Genomic DNA, 16,011 nt, shown 5'->3' on the forward strand with positions numbered 1-16,011 from the left:
GGTTTGATCGGAGGGCTATGATCAATCTATCGAAACTATTTTTTAGGCACAACCTATTGAAGTTGTGATCAATCAAATGGAAGGTTTGGATCATCCTACGGAGTGCCCATACACCATTTTTTTAAAAAATAATGTTTATTTTTGATTAATTTCTGTTATTTGGTTAATCGAATTTTTGCCCGAGATAACTGAATTAACCAAAAACAAAAACCGAAACCGAACCGAATTAGCAAAAAACCGAACCGAACCAACCGAATCAATTCGGTTGGGTTCGGTTATTCGGTTAAAACCGAATAATGAACACCCCTACTGCAAGGGGTTGGACCAGGGAAGAAAAGGGGGAGAATATATCATTATCTGTATATTTGCTATCGCAAGTTTGGCATCTTTTGGTCCCACTCACATTGAAAGATTTTAGATCTTTGATCAAGCTTCATGAAAGGGAAATGATATATTCGTTCCCATTTCTTCCCTAGAAAAGCCCCTTGCAGTGTAAAAGAGTAGTATAAATACACTACAGTGTGGTGTCCCAAAGAACAAAAGGCGGGGGGATATATCGAGGGAGATGATTTTTTCACCCCGCCCCGCCCCCTGTTAATGTGATTTGACATTTTGACATAAAAAAACGCTAAAACCAAAAAAATGATTAAAAAAGCGCTAAAGTCTGCCACAATTCAAGTTAAAAGAGGGGCGCATAATCCTACAGGGGGTGAAAAAATCTTCTCAATATATCAATTCCCTCTGATTGATGGCCTTCTTGAGATGGTCTTCATTCTTCAAGCTTCATGAAAGGGAAATGATATATTAGCCCCCATTTCTTTCCCAGAACAGCCCCTTGCAGAGTAAAAGTGTACAGTGGGGTGTCCCAAAGAACAAAAGGTGGGGGGATATATCACTTCGCTCTAATAGATTTCCTTTTAAAGATAGTCTTGAAGCCGTTGATTCATTACAAGATAACCCGGTTGTGCCTCGTAAGATCAATGCCACGTGTATACGGAGTCAGTGTCATTCTCGTTCATCAAGCCAGACGAGAGAGAAGGGTTTCTCCGACATTTCATACTTTCACAAGGGTAATTCAGTCATTTCCAAAATGCTAGGTTTGGATAATGCGTTTAAATGTAGAGAAAAGCTCAGAATCCATTTTTGTGAAGGGCAGGAGTATTCTTTCCTCAAAGATAGCAGAGCCATGGCTTCGCTCACCTCTTCTTCCCACTCCTGGTAACTTGATTTTCTTGTTCAAATTTTCAAATCTTATATAATCTGAAATGGGTTTTTAATCTGGCATTTCCTTCTATGTTAAGAGAACCCTTTGTTTATGGGTGGAGGTGAATAATACCATGAATTCTGAAATGGGTTATCACTATAACTTGCCAGTTGTGAGTATTCTGATTGTTTTATTACTTAGATTGTTTGAATTTCGAAAATATGAAACTTTAGCTTGTGCATTAAGTGTCTGGTCTCATTCTCTGTAATGGGTTTTGTGCATATTTAACATTATGATAAAGTATGCTGATTTGTGGAATTGGGTAAAATTATGAAATCATGTTCTGGGTTTTCATCTTCGTATGCCTATTTTGAATTTTTAAATTGTCTGTTTACTTGGAGTTGTTTAATCCGAAAAATGTGAGATGAGGTTTTTATATATACTTATGAACATATTTTTTGACATAAAAAATCGAAATTGAGTTTTTATGTGCTATTGTTTTTTACTAAAGGATAAGTTGATTACTTAGTAGTAGATTAACCTGAAAATTCTGAACTTGGATTTTCTCCCTGGTGTTTCAGCCATTTGAAGTCTGTCTTTTTGGGTGAGAGAGGTGGCCTTTGTGTTACTAGCACTCCTGTCAATAGGGTTGGGTTTGTCAAGAGAACTGTGGAATGCAAGGAGTCAAGAATAGGGAAGAAGCCGATTGAAGTGCCATCCAATGTGACTATCAGATTGGAAGGGCAGGGTTTGAGGGTGAAGGGTCCTTTGGGGGAGCTTTCAAGGACTTACCCACGTGAAGTGAAGCTTGAGAGAGAGGAATCTGGCAACCTTAAGGTTTCCAAGGCAATGGAAACTAGAAGAGCCAACCAAATGCATGGTCTTTTCAGGTAAACCGTTCTTTCTTCGTATCATAGGCATTATGGATATCTTATGGTTTTTTTTGTGAGTTTTCTTTCGGACTTTTAGCTTGTTTTTGTTGAACAATTTGGGATGGTTATAGCAAATATCACATAAGTTTGGGACTTAGCTTTTCTTTCAACTTATAGTTGGGAGATTCTTTTTTAAACCGTGTTCAATTTAAGGAGAATGAGAATACCAGCACAAATGCACTAGATCCCATCAGAAATCCGAAGTTAAGCGTGCTTGGGCGAGAGTAGTACTAGGATGGGTGACCTCCTGGGAAGTCCTCGTGTTGCACCCCTCTAATTTTTATTATCTTTCAAAAATTTAAGGAGAAAGAGAAGTTCTTTCAAAATATTATGATGGATCATATGACTCTACCCATTCATTTTCAGTGCTAGTAGTGAACTTGTAATCTTTGGTTCCTAAAGCATTTTCCTACTAACGCTATAAATTGTATGATCTAGAAATCATGTTTTTTGATAAAAATATTGGCTTTAAAATGTACATTTTAAACATTGACAGTCATATGATTTTTCTTGCCATCCCTGTAAGTATTATTGTAGCGTTCTGGTAAAATCATTTGGGAATATTGATTTGTATTTGGATCTAGAAATAGTAGGTGAATGCTATAAGTAATAGCTGTATAACGTCAATCTCAGCTTACCTACTAAAAAAAGCTGTATAGCAAGGACTACCATCAGATAAAAAAATCCCCATGCAGTATACAGTGTGGCAGGCATAGCCTTTTTTTTTCTTTTCAAATAGGTAATAATTAAAAAGATAACATAGGAGGGCTGAAACCCATGCAAACAAAGAGGGGAGCAGTGATGCAACTCCACCAAAAGAAAACTACCAAGTAGGCATCCAATGCCAAGTACCCAAAGCAGGATTGGAAACCCCATAATTAGCTAGATGGTCTACTCATGAATTTGCCTTCTGTATGAACGTGGAAGAAGGAACATTCCACCTCCCCAAAATGCCAAAAATCTATCTGAAAAGATATCTAAATCTCCATGAGAGAACCGACTTCATATGAAGTCACTAAATAGTGTTTTGCAAGTCGCCTTCAGCTCACAACTTAGAAACACTGATTTAGTGAATTAGCTTGACTCCCTTCCAAATTGCATAAATTTCTGCCTCCACAGCACCTCAATCCCCTTTAGGGGCAACATGAGGAACAGTCTTGACCTGATTGGCGCAATCTAGAGTCCAACGACATTTCTTCTGTTGAGACCTGCCATGCTTCCTTTTGGTAGCTTCCCATCCAACACGGCACTGGAGTCCCTGACCCTGGCCTCCCCCTAACCACGCATGAAATCAAACCCTTCAGTGCAGTTACTAATGTCATTGACCAACAGCTGCCTGTTATTCTGCAATTCAGGAGGAGATACTGCAGAGAAGTCTTCATCCATAGACCGATCAAGGGAGGATGACTCAGGTAACTGTCAATCTGAGTGTTGATCCAACGGGCTCATTTGTCTTTACATTTCTTCATCATCATCCTCAATCATGTGCTCCTCCATTTCTATCCCATAACTGGCTTGCGAGCCATCGTTTAATGAAACCAAAGCAAGGCATTGAATCCAAACGAGCAGTTCAAAACACCTTCTATGAAGTTGGGCTTGGGTCAAAGCAGTTGGACCCAACTCCAGGTCCGAAACACCAATATTATTGCCCAAAAATACACTTAAACAAACAAGCAACTTGTTTAAAGATTTCTCGAGCCCGCCAAAAGACAAAGACCATCTGTCGCAGGTTGCCCATATCGTTTTCTGTGATAAGTTACCCTCTCTAGCTGTCATATTGCATGGAGTGACGAGATCCCGTGCCACGTCATCCTCACGATTGGCAGACAACTTGCACTTATTCCTCTCTCCACCCATTAACACCAAACATGACTCTCCACCAAGACTCCATACTTAATTAAAAAAATTACAAAATGATCTTTCCTTTTCACAAGCATCCCTAGTTTCACATGTTAATGCGCCTTGTTCCTTATCGGCTCGGGCGGACAGTGTCTCTTCTCCTTGCTCAACAGCTGATATTTTGCGCAAATATACGGGAGCGAGAAATTAAGAATCGCCACCCCCCCCCTCCAAAAAAAAAAATTTTTTTTTTATGGAATCGCAAAAGGAAAACCGGGCCCGGCAGCGATAAGTGGTCTGATTTGGGATTCTGACGGTAGAACATGTATGTTATTCTCCAGTCCTAATAGCATTTGTGAACCGAACGTCGCAGAAGCCAATGCCCTGTTGTGGGGACTTAAGTGGGCGGCTGATCACTTATCCCTCAAGTGGGCGGCTGATCACTTATCCCTCCCCCTTTTTTTTTTTGAAATTTAACAGTGAATTTTATTAGAAAGAAAATAGGGACAAGATGTCCCTACGGAGGAGTACAACTTGTAATTGAATAGACATCAGCCTATTGAGAAGGTAGAGATTCTATACAAGATACATTTGTTCCTGTTAGAAGAACCCCTGCTTTTGCCAACTCATCCACCGAAAAATTTGCCGTTCTCCTGCGATGAACTAATTGAGGACGGATACTCCTGACAAGGTCACGAATCTCATCGAGGATAAACTGCAATCTCCACGGCCCAAGCTATCACATTTAATGAATCCCCCTCCACAATTAACGGGCCTAAGAATGATTGGCATACTGCCAGAGTCCAAATAACAGCCCCCTAGCCTCTGCTTCGTTTGCGTCGCAAGTTCCCGCTGATCCACAGGCAGATCCGTTTGCCCATGCAATGACATTAGGGTGATTCATCTAATGTCATTGCATGGGCGAACGGATCTGCCTGTGGATCTTGGAAATTATCCAGCATTATTTTGGAAATTCGCCATCTCTGTCTGGTCATTGCTCCCAATCTTTGTCATACGATTTGGTCTGCAAACGGCGAGGCTGATACCCTTGCGAAAGAAGGTGTATCAAAGCCTGGGATGGAAGTCATAATTTATGAAGTCGGGTAGGATTGCTTGTACAGAATGTAACTGGGTTTATGTATTCGGCTAAGTAGGCTGTTGGGCGAAAACTTGTCTCCCGCAATTTACTTATCTTGTATCTTTCAGGGATCAATAAAGTCATCTTTTCTCAAAAAAAGATTCAATTTTCAAAAAGTTGAAAAATAGAAAGGTGGAGGTGGATATAGGAATCTCCGTAGTTTGCTTTAACTGCCCGTTGAAGGGGGCGTGCTTTCTAACTTACATCCCATTTTACTTTGATGCAGAACTCTTACAGACAATATGGTGGTCGGTGTATCCAAAGGATTTGAAAAGAGACTTCAATTGGTTGGGGTCGGGTATCGTGCGATGTTGGAGGGAAACGAATTGGTGCTGAACCTTGGCTTTTCACACCCAGTCAAAATGCCAATCCCTGAAGGCATAAAAGTGAAGGTGGAGGACAACACGAGAATTGCTGTCAGCGGATATGATAAGTGTTCCATTGGCGAGTTCGCTGCGAATGTAAGGAAATGGAGGCCCCCAGAGCCATACAAAGGGAAGGGGGTCAAATATGCTGATGAAATTGTGAGAAGGAAGGAGGGTAAAGCCGGAAAGAAGAAGTAAATTGGTAAACTGCTTCTTTCAGTGCACTAATCTTCTGCATCTTTCAGCAATTCAGCCATTCAAAAAAAAAAAAAACTTATGTATCTTTCTGCAGTTCCTTTGCTATTCATGTACTCATTTGGTGTTTAATGCTTAACATGGTCAGAAATTATTACATTTTTGGAGAGCTGTAATTTGTCAAAATCAGTTGTCAGTAGAGATTATTTGTGCTAAAATGGAACTGCCTTTGTTCTTAGCTTCTGGGTGGTGTTTTCCTCATTTCAAACATAACCTAGCTGGTCTTGTGTTTGTTTGCTTGACTTTGAAAGAATGCTGTAGATTTATTTGTGAATGGTGATATCTGCTAGAAGCTGGACACAACTATATTTTGGTAAACTCACCTTGTTTTACATTTTTAAACCATCTGTAAAAGGTTATTACAATTCCAAAGAAAAAAAAAGTCTCATCAGAGAAGTGTAAAACAGAGTGAGTCATCTCATTATCAAAAAATGGTCGTGCTGATATCCATAAATTGGTCTTTAGCTGTTTAATCTCGTTCTTTGCTTGTGCTTTAGAGTAAGCCCCATGCATGCATGGTGAGCATACCTATTTTTAATCTCACCAGTAAGTCCTGATTACTCGTTTGGTAACCATTTTTCTGGAGCGACCCTTTGATTCCAGATTCCATATAATGGAAATTGAATTAAAAAAAAAGGCATTTCTTAAGTAGCAATTTTTTTTGGAACGAATCTCCGATTTTTGCCTTGTGTAAATTCACTTTTGCTTATAGAAATACACTCCAAAAAAGTGTTGAGAAATCAAGAAATAGAAAGATCAGAAACAAAAGACTGATTATTACAGGCTTGTAATTTTAACAAGTGAGCTTGTAATTTTAACAAGTGAGCGATACGGAGGTCAGTTGCATCTGGATCAATGGTGACGATTAATCCTAGGGTCCCACAAGGGAACATGTGCAATCAAGACCGTTGAACTTGTAGAACATCATGAGGCGAATCAGATGGTCTTGGTCAGATGCCGAATGGGCTTCCCATGCAAAACATAAAAACTACAAAAATCAATGGTGTTGTTGGCTGAACCCTAAATGGATCAATGGAGGTTTTATACTATGTATGTGTCTGAAGTCTAGTATTTTTCGGAAAGTACAGTGAGGCTGATGAACCAAACCATTCGTTTGATGGGCCATGACGTACATAGGCCGTACTCCGTAAATCATCTCTACAAGATGATCCTAAACCTCCAATCTGAAAAGGGTTAGGGTCATCCCATGGAGATGATTTACGCGCATCAAATGAACGGTTTTGATTATCCTAAGAAGTGGGCCACACCTATTTAGATGATGTTGGCCCCACCATGTATCTGCCGTATCCCAGATATCTCCAACGGCTCTGAAGTTTAAAAATGAGCCGTATAGAAATCAAAGGGTTAGAATCGTCTTATGGAGAGGATTTGGCTCGAATCATCTTATGGGGAAGATTTTCCCCCGTGTACTTTTTTCTGATAGCACTTCTCTTCAGATTGTTCTTCTCCCTTCTTCCAGTATTATTCTTTGCTTGCCCTTTGTACTTAATTCTTTGCCTTGTTCATTACTTGTGCTTGAGAGACTTCCTTCTCTTTATCTTATTCTTTGCCTGTGACACCTGAAAGTTCTCCTTCTCTTTAAGTTGTTCTTTACTTGTGCTTGGAGCCTTGGAGTAATGGAAGCCATGCAAAATCCTTTCGCCGAACCTTCCCTATTAGTATATATAAACCTACAGCCTACGTCCAAAGTACCCTACCCACAACTAACAAGTCTCTTCTAAGGTGCTATACTTATTATTCTCGCGGCTCATATCACTGTTATTGGAATTCTACTCTTTCTTCTACTTATATTCTTCAACACTGTATTCCATTGAGCTACAACAAGAGGTACGCCGAAACACCTCTCTCTCTTTCTGTGTGTGTGTGTGTGTTATTTCTTTCAGCAATATTTGTATTTCCTCGCATTGTAGTAGTTTTTGCTGTAAAAATATACACGACAATTGAGTTCTTGAAATGGAGATCAAGGAATGCCTGAATTCTTCTGCAACTGATATTATAAAGGAAGGGGGCAAACGTGTGTGGGTTCATGTTGAGCGCCAGATTGGGTATCTTGTCCATTACAAGAGTAATGTTGAGAACCTCAAAACCCAAGTTTCAGAGCTAACACAGAAGAAAGATCTAGTACAACACTCGGTAGATGAGGCAAAGATGAGATTAGAAGAACCTACAGAGGAAGTAGAAAATTGGCTAGCAAGTGTGGCTGAAATTGAAAGAGATGCAAGGACAATAGATGATCAAATGTTACAGAACCAAAGATGTCTTAAGGGATATTGTCCTCATTGGAGCTCACGGTACAGACTAAGTAAGAAAGCAGTAAAGAAGGCAAATGATGCCATTACGCACAAAGGAAGAAATTTCAGGGTGGTTTCTATTATTCTGCCTCCCCCAGATGTTGAACCAACAACTATCCCCGATTTTGTCGAGGGTCTTGAATCTTTTGAAATTCATATGAGGGAAGTTATGGGGGCTTTAAGGAAAGAGGATATCAGAACTATTGGTCTTTATGGCATGGGGGGCGTAGGGAAGACGACCCTAATGAAAAGAGTAAACAATAAACTCCAAGGATCCCCACTTTTCAGAAAAGTAGTAATGGTGACTGTGTCCAGCACTATGGATTTGAGGAGAATCCAAGACGAAATCGCTGAGAGGTTAGGAATGAAGGATAAGCTTGGGAATGCGGCACAAGTACGAGTAAATCACTTGTCAAAGAGATTGGCATACGAGGAGAAGGTTCTCATAATACTTGACGATGTATGGAAGAAGTTTGATGTGTCTGAGATCGGAATTCTCAGTGGAAATGAACATAAGGGTTGCAAAATCGTTGTAACTACGCGATTGGAGGATGTTTGTCGTGAGATGGGCATTCAAAAAATCATTAAAATGGAAGGTCTGTCCCAAGAGGACTCCTTTACCCTGTTCAAAACTACCGTAGGTGATGTGGCTACTTTGCCTTCTTTGAGAGATTACGCAGAGGAGATTGTAGGAAAATGTGGCGGAATGCCGTTGGCACTTGTTACGCTAGGTTCTTCATTGAAGGCAATGGAAGATGGATTTATGTGGCGAGATGCATTGAGAGTACTAAGAAGTTATGAGCCAATTGAACTAGAAAATGTTATACCAGAAGTGATTTCTTCTTTGAGATTTAGTTATGACCATCTCAACAGTGCAAAAATGAAGTTGTGCTTTTTGTTCTGTTGCTTGTTCCCTGAAGATCACAACATTGAATTATCTCATTTGAGAATGTATGGAGTAGGGGAAGGTTTTCTAAAGGTGGATGGGAATTTACAGGACTCTTCTGACAGACTGCTTTCCTATGTTAAAAGACTAAAGGCTTCTTGCCTGTTGTTAGATGGTGACAGAGTAGGGTGCGTAAAAATGCACGATGTAGTTCGGGGCGTGGCCATGTGGATCTCTTCGAAGCCTGAGCATGGATTTATGGTAAAATCTGGCCTAGAATTTAGGGAGTGGCCAACAAAGGACAAGCTAGCTGAATACAAGAGGATTTCATGGATTAAACACATTGGAAATAATACACTGCCTGATCGACAAGAATGCCCACAACTCCTGAGTTTATTATTGCAGAACAATGAGCATTTGAGAAGCATCCCAAATAGTTTCTTTCAAGGAATGAAAATGCTTGCAGTCCTAGATCTAAGTAAAACCCAAATTTCATCTCTGCCACAGTCATTCCAATGCCTAACAAACCTCAGGACACTATCTCTAGAGGGATGTCATAATTTAACCAGCTTATCTCAACTTGGAGGATTGGAGAGACTTGAAACACTTAGCCTAAGATACACATGCATCCAAGAATTGCCAATGGAAATAGGGGGCTTAACCAGTCTAAAGCTCTTGGACTTGACCCGGACTGCTCTTAGATTGGTAGCACCAAATATCATATCAAGGCTGAGTAACTTGGAAGAACTGTATATGGGACATAGCTTTAGTGAATGGGAGGTAACAGACAATGGTGGAGATGGAAGTAAAGCTAGCTTTCATGAGGTTGCATCGTTGCCTCGGTTGACACTTCTATACATGCATGTAAAAGATGTCAGATGTCTGTCTCTTCATGTGCCTAGTCCTTGGGAGAAACTAAAAAAATTTTGCATCAAAGTGAGTGACAAGTCTTACGAGGATAGTAAGAGGCACGGGAGTATGCAGCTAAGCAATATTACTTTAGATCATGTTTCTTCTGTTTCGAATTGGGTGAAGTCATTGTTGGAAAAGAGTGAGGAGCTGGAGTTGGTGCATTGCGATGGTGTTCAAAGCTTAAGCAGTCTGTTGTCACTTGAAGCTCGCAACCGCCTAAAGGCGTTCAGGGTGTGGAACTGTGAGAGTTCGAGATGTCTCTTCTCCTCTGTTCTTGCAGAGAGCCTTCAACAATTGGAGGAGCTTTGTATCCGTGACTGCAGGAATATGGAGAAAATAATCTCTGATGAAGTGATGGTGCAAGAAGAGCAGAGGAATTACTCCAACTTGTTGCAACCTTCTACAATCCTCCAAAACTTACGGCAACTAACAATCGATCACTGTGACAGCTTGAAGAATCTCCTCTCATGGAACTTAGCACAAGGCCTCCAACACCTGGAAGAACTCAACATACACCACTGTAAAGGAATAGAGGAGATAATAAGTGCAAATGTGGAGGAATTGAGGGTGGAAAATAACAAGTGGTTGTTCCCTCGACTAAGGAGAATATATCTCAGCAGCCTTCCAAAGCTTACAGGTTTCTTCTACCTCTATAGTAGAGGACGAAGACACTCTCATGTGCAGCTAAATTTCCCTTCCCTGTTATATTTTGATGTGAATGATTGCCCGAATCTCAAGATGCTTCCACTATGGTCCCAAAGCGCACCTAAACTTGAAAGGATACATGGAGAAACAGAATGGTTTCAAGAGTTGGAGTGGGAGGAAGAAAACATCATGCCACCACGCTTCCAACCTCTTTTCATCCCTTACCGTAATTTGCAGTAACGAGGTAAATTTTCTTGCCTTTGTGTCCATCATGAATGCTTTTTTCTAATTTACTACAACTAGGATTCACCATTCAGCAACCCTTTACATGTTGGTTGAAGCAATAACTGTTGAAGTATAAATGGTTAAATAACACTCACTCTACTGGCTTAAGCTTTTGGAGTAATTGGTTGTTTCACATGGTATCAGAGCTATTGCCTCACGGCAGGTCTTGGGTTCAAAACCCAACAACTCCTTGATATTAAAAATCCATGTGTATGGCCAACCCCCCAAAAAAGAAAGGCCACACGTGAGGGGGAGTGTTGAAGTATAAATGATCCAACTCCAACGGCTTAAGCTTTTGGAGCAATTGGTTGTTTCACAATATATAACTTGATGATTATAATTATGCTCATTGTTCTTATTGTTTAGTTTCTTAGTTTTCTATGTTTTAAGCAGTGTGTAGTGCGTCAACAGTAGAAATAAAGGATTGCACAATAAATTGTGTGGAAATCAGTCATGGCAATCTCCCTCAGCAACCTGTGGCCAGCCAGCATTGAAGGTGTTTTCAGAGCTCACTTGGGGAGATATCATTCTTGCTTACTCTGGGCCAGTTGGTAGAAAATAATCAAATATTCAAACGAGGCAGAAGCTAGAGCTCTTCTCATTAGCATAAAAACTAGTATTTGCGAGCTCAAAGGAAATCATCTTGTGGAGGGGAACTCAGTCTAATATTATTTCCTAGGCGCAAAAGTTATCAACTGGGCCATGGAGACTGGCTGGAATCATCAATAAAATTTCTGATTTCTGCATTTCTAATTCTTTGATCCTTTTACCACCACCTCCATAGTGTGTATGAGATTGCAGATTTATTACAATGGTAGTGTGAGTAGGAATTCCTTGTATGTGTGGAAAGCTCTGCCCCCATTGTAACATGTTCTTGTAGTTCCTGCTGTTTGAATAAAGATCTGTTTAATGGAATTCCAACGTATGTTACCATGGCAACTTTCAAGTTACCCCTAAGAAATTTTGTGTTCCTATGAAGTAAACAAAGCGGTTTTAAAGCAAAATCTTACGGGCATGCTTGGATGTGCAGGGAGTTTTTTCCTGGAAAGTATTCGTTTCTTGGAAAATTCTCTCATTGATTTTTATTTTTTTTAGGAACGCTTTTTAGTGTTTGGTTCACATCCTTCAATTTTTTGGAGTTTTAAATATTATTGATGATGGTTAATATGGAAATGATAAATGTGCCCCTTTTTATTACTTGGGACACCGAGCTGCAGTGTATCTATGACTGCAAAGGGGCTGTTGTACTTCACATGGGAAGGATTCAATGGATTTGATTGCCCAGTACACTGCTATTGGCTGTCCCATGTAATGAGTAGGGGAATATTGGGAAATGATAAATGCGCCCATTTTCATCACTTGGACACCAGCTGCATTGTACGTGGCAATCAGATCACTTTATTACTTCAAATGTGAAGTACATCAGCACCTTTTCAGTCATAGATACACTGTAGCTGGGTGTCCCTAGTAATGAAAATAGACGCATTTATCATTTCCCTTAATATTTGCATGGAAAATTATTTAGAGGGATGATAAAGTGAAGGGTGCCCTTGCAAGAGAGCCCACCGGCAAGGTTGGTGGCACGCAACAACTTTATCTCTGTTTTGAACCAAGGAAAACACTTTGAAAACGGGATTCCGTGTGGAAAATAAAAAAGAGTGATGTGACCGTTGATTTGACCTTTTCAAGGTGTATTTAGTGGTTTTACAGGGACTTTAGCTCAATTATTTTGTCTTTTAGTGGACTTGGCTCCAATGAATGGTGCCGGTTTTTTTCCTCCACAAAATGGATTCCTGTTTTCCTTGCAGTGTTCGTGAATAAAAAACCCTTGTCTCATTAAAATTACTAAAATATTATATTTCACAAAAATTGATCAAAGCTGATAATTTTTTCACCCCCTTAGGATAATGCGCCCCCCCTTGTGATGTGATTGGATGTCAAAAAGTGCTAAAAGTCTGCCCACAGTTCACGTTACAAGGGGGCGCACCTAGGACTGTCAATCTGGATGGGCAAGCTCGAAGCCCGCCCGGCCCTCTAAAAGCCCGCCCATAATTAAAATGAGAACAAGCCAAACCAAGCTTGGTCAAAAGTTGAAGCCCGAACGCTAATTTGGGCTGAGCTTGATCAAGGGTCGTCCAGCCCGTTATAGGCCCGGGCCCGATAATACGTTTACTATATAATTTTTCAGGATTTTTAGACTCATCTTATGTTTATACTACTTTTGACTGGTGGATTGCTTCAATTTAAATGGTGATATGTTCAACATCCATTACCAGTATGGTTGTATACCTCATTCTCTGTTACTCTTTATGAAATTAAATGGTTTTCTAGTTCAACACTTAAACAGGAATACGTTCAATAGTTTTTTTTGGATGGAATGTTCAACAAGTTTTTGGTTGTTAACTTGTCTTTGAGCTGGTACCTAGTCTCCTGACGCTGTGCTTGCCTTATAGTCTTTTCTCGTGCAGAAAATAAGAGGTGATGGGCAAGCCCGAACTCGGCTCAAAGCCCATTGTGGAGTTTGGGCAAGCAAATTTTCTAATTTAGTCAGGCCCGAACTCGGTTCGTAGCCCGTTGTATAGACATGGGCTGAGCTTGAGCACCTCATGCCCACCCAAGCTCAGCCCGATTGACAGTCCTAGGCGCACTATCCTTGTTTTGTGTGTGTGTGTGTGTTGCCGGGGTGGGGGCGGTGGTTGAATAGTACACCCATTTCATACAAAATGACCACAGTACCTAAGCTGGGGTTTGCAGACCCCATTTCATAGAAAATGACCAAAGTATGATCAAAATATCCCTAATTGCTATGACGTGGTGGTAAATAAAAGCTGAAGGCATTTGGTCAATTCATACTAGACAGGGGTGTTATTGTCATTTTCTGTTAGTCGATTTGCATAATGTTGATGCATAAGAAATTCCTATGAAATTACTAGCTTACTATTGTACTAGAAGCAAAAGGACGTAACTATTTGCTCGCTCATGATATTATTTACTTAAGTTAGCAGTAGAAACGACATATCCTTATTGTTCATGGACAAATTTATTTTTTCGAAGGTGGGTATTCATCTACCCGGACCTAAACATAAATTAGACTCGACTTCGGATGGGCTTCAATTGTTTATTTTTTTTCTTTTGAAACGGGCATTGGGGTGGAATTCTCTCAACCAATTAAACATATATTTTCAAGAAGAAACTTTTGGGAACACTTGAAAGAGAATGTTGTTTTCTTGTTAAAAATGGTGTCAAAGAAGGGATAAAGTAGACCTGATAATAGGGATCCAAATGGGTCGGGTCATTATGACTGGCACTGTTCGGGTTGGATTGGGCCTAGTTTCGAGGCAGGCTTGAAAGTAACTAGGTCCCGGTTTAGGCCTGACTTAGGAAGCAAATGGGCTTGAAAAATTGGACGAGGCCCATTCCGGCATGACTAAAAGAGGGGAGTGCTACTAGGACCGAGCAAGTCCCCTAAGGATGTGCTTGAGATAACTCCTTCATCGCCCTTGCAATGAATAAGAGTTCTAATGTTCAAGGTGCTTAAGGGGCTAAGAAACTTCTCCTTAAAGAAATAAAAAGAAGACAGAGGGTACTACCATGTCAAGGTATGTCCCTCAAAAGATGGGCTTGGGGTAACGCCTTCATCGCCCCTGCAATGATAAATAGGGGGTCGGGCAACTAACAGACAAAGTTGGTCCTTAACTAGTAGGGGGTACAAGTTGGGGTACAACTTAGAGAGGGTTCTATAAATGAGGCCAATCATGCCTCCTATAAGTAACTTTCTAATGTAACTGAGCTTGCCTCTTAACGTCTTTTAGTTAATCATTTTCACATCTTTCATTTCAGTTTTGATTTCTACTTGCATGCATTTCACATTTTTGCATCACAAAGCATTACACAAAGCATGGAATTCAAGACATCCAAATATAGCAAAACTCAAAACAATTAACTTAAGCATAAGGGAAAGCCTATAACATGTATAATATCAGAAACTAAACTCAAAACATTCAAAGGATTTAATTTTATACATCACAAACTATGCTAAGTATGCATCAATCATCAAAAGCATGCATTTGCATTCTATATGGAAGATGAAAAATTGTATTGAAAATCACACTATCCAAATGGAAAAACTAGCAAAAGTGATACACATCAAAGTTGTGGGGATACATCAGGGAACATTTGATTAGTTATGCATTTCGGCCGGTTCAAGCCAGAAGTGGCCGGAAAACGGCCATCTTTAGGCTGATTTCATATTTCATTTATACATTTTTATTTTGAAAAGTTTCAATTTTGTTTTGATAAACAGAGAAACCAAAACACATTTTTAGGAAACATGTTCAACACAAAAGTTTCAGAAAATTCATTGAGGAAAAATTTATGAGATGACAACTCCGGCTGGATCTGGTCGGAAGTGGCCGTAAAACGGCTATCTCCAGTCAAACCGCAAGCTGTAAATAGGGTGTTTTGGCTGAAATCTTAAAAATATCATAACTTTTTTTATTTCTTGGCCAAATTAGTGTCATGATATGTCGAATTGAAGATATTGGAAAGATCTACAACTTTTATGTGTATCACTTTCGCAAACTCTAACTAAAATTTAGCGAAAGAGTACAAATACAAATCTGGATAGCATGTAATTTTGAAGTTTTCAACATCTAACAAGAGCATTTCACATTAAAACCCTAGATCTATCATGGATTTCATTAGATATTCATATCACACACATATTAACACATATAATTTTAAATTTCAAAGCTTAACACATCAGATCTAAAGATTTTCACAAAATCATCCAAGAATTCACCATCTAAATTTTTAGCTGAAATCTTAAAATTGGCATAACTTCTTCGTTTCTTGGCCGATTTTGGGTCATTTTATGCCAAATCGAAGATCTCAACGAGCTCTACACCTAAATATGTGAAAATTTTCCAAAATTGATGAAAATGGTAAAAATGATGCTGGATTTTGCTATTTTTACATCGAAATTCAACTAGAACTCAAAATCTGAGGTGAATTGCTTTAGATCTTCATATGAAACATATTTTTACGTATATTTTGGTAGATTTTAGCCCTAGGTTGCTAGATCTAACCATTTTTAGGTATTTTCCACTTAGATTTTTCATTTTAAGCTAGATTTTTAAAGAAAACTTAAAATAAACATAAAATCCACCAACCTTGTGTGAGAAACTTCAAATTCTAGCAACTCTTAGACTCTTCTCTTGGATCTCTCCTTGAAAGCTT

At 39.6% G+C, this 16,011-nt stretch overlaps 2 protein-coding genes and 1 non-coding gene across 3 annotated transcripts; all 3 read left to right on the forward strand.

The window, feature by feature from the left end:
* Positions 1-923: 923 nt before the first annotated feature.
* Positions 924-5,730, forward strand: EMB2394 (Ribosomal protein L6 family). The gene is made up of 3 exons (XM_077387448.1): positions 924-1,218; positions 1,786-2,094; positions 5,340-5,730. Exons 1-3 carry the CDS (start codon positions 1,091-1,093, stop codon positions 5,674-5,676), a joined length of 774 nt encoding a protein of 257 aa, XP_077243563.1. The 5' UTR covers positions 924-1,090; the 3' UTR covers positions 5,677-5,730.
* Positions 2,290-2,408, forward strand: LOC143885731 (5S ribosomal RNA). The gene has a single exon (XR_013253575.1). It is a non-coding gene; the product is annotated as a 5S ribosomal RNA (ribosomal RNA).
* Positions 5,731-6,183: 453 nt separating the features above from the next.
* Positions 6,184-11,688, forward strand: LOC143884071 (putative disease resistance protein At4g27220). The gene is made up of 2 exons (XM_077387447.1): positions 6,184-10,732; positions 11,167-11,688. Exon 1 carries the CDS (start codon positions 7,708-7,710, stop codon positions 10,726-10,728), a length of 3,021 nt encoding a protein of 1,006 aa, XP_077243562.1. The 5' UTR covers positions 6,184-7,707; the 3' UTR covers positions 10,729-10,732; positions 11,167-11,688.
* The last annotated feature ends 4,323 nt before the right edge of the window (positions 11,689-16,011 follow it).

Source organism: Tasmannia lanceolata, unplaced genomic scaffold (assembly GCF_043159265.1).
Source record: "Tasmannia lanceolata isolate RefF3 unplaced genomic scaffold, GAP_Taslan_0.1 ptg000008l, whole genome shotgun sequence".
In the NCBI taxonomy this organism is placed as follows: domain Eukaryota; kingdom Viridiplantae; phylum Streptophyta; class Magnoliopsida; order Canellales; family Winteraceae; genus Tasmannia; species Tasmannia lanceolata.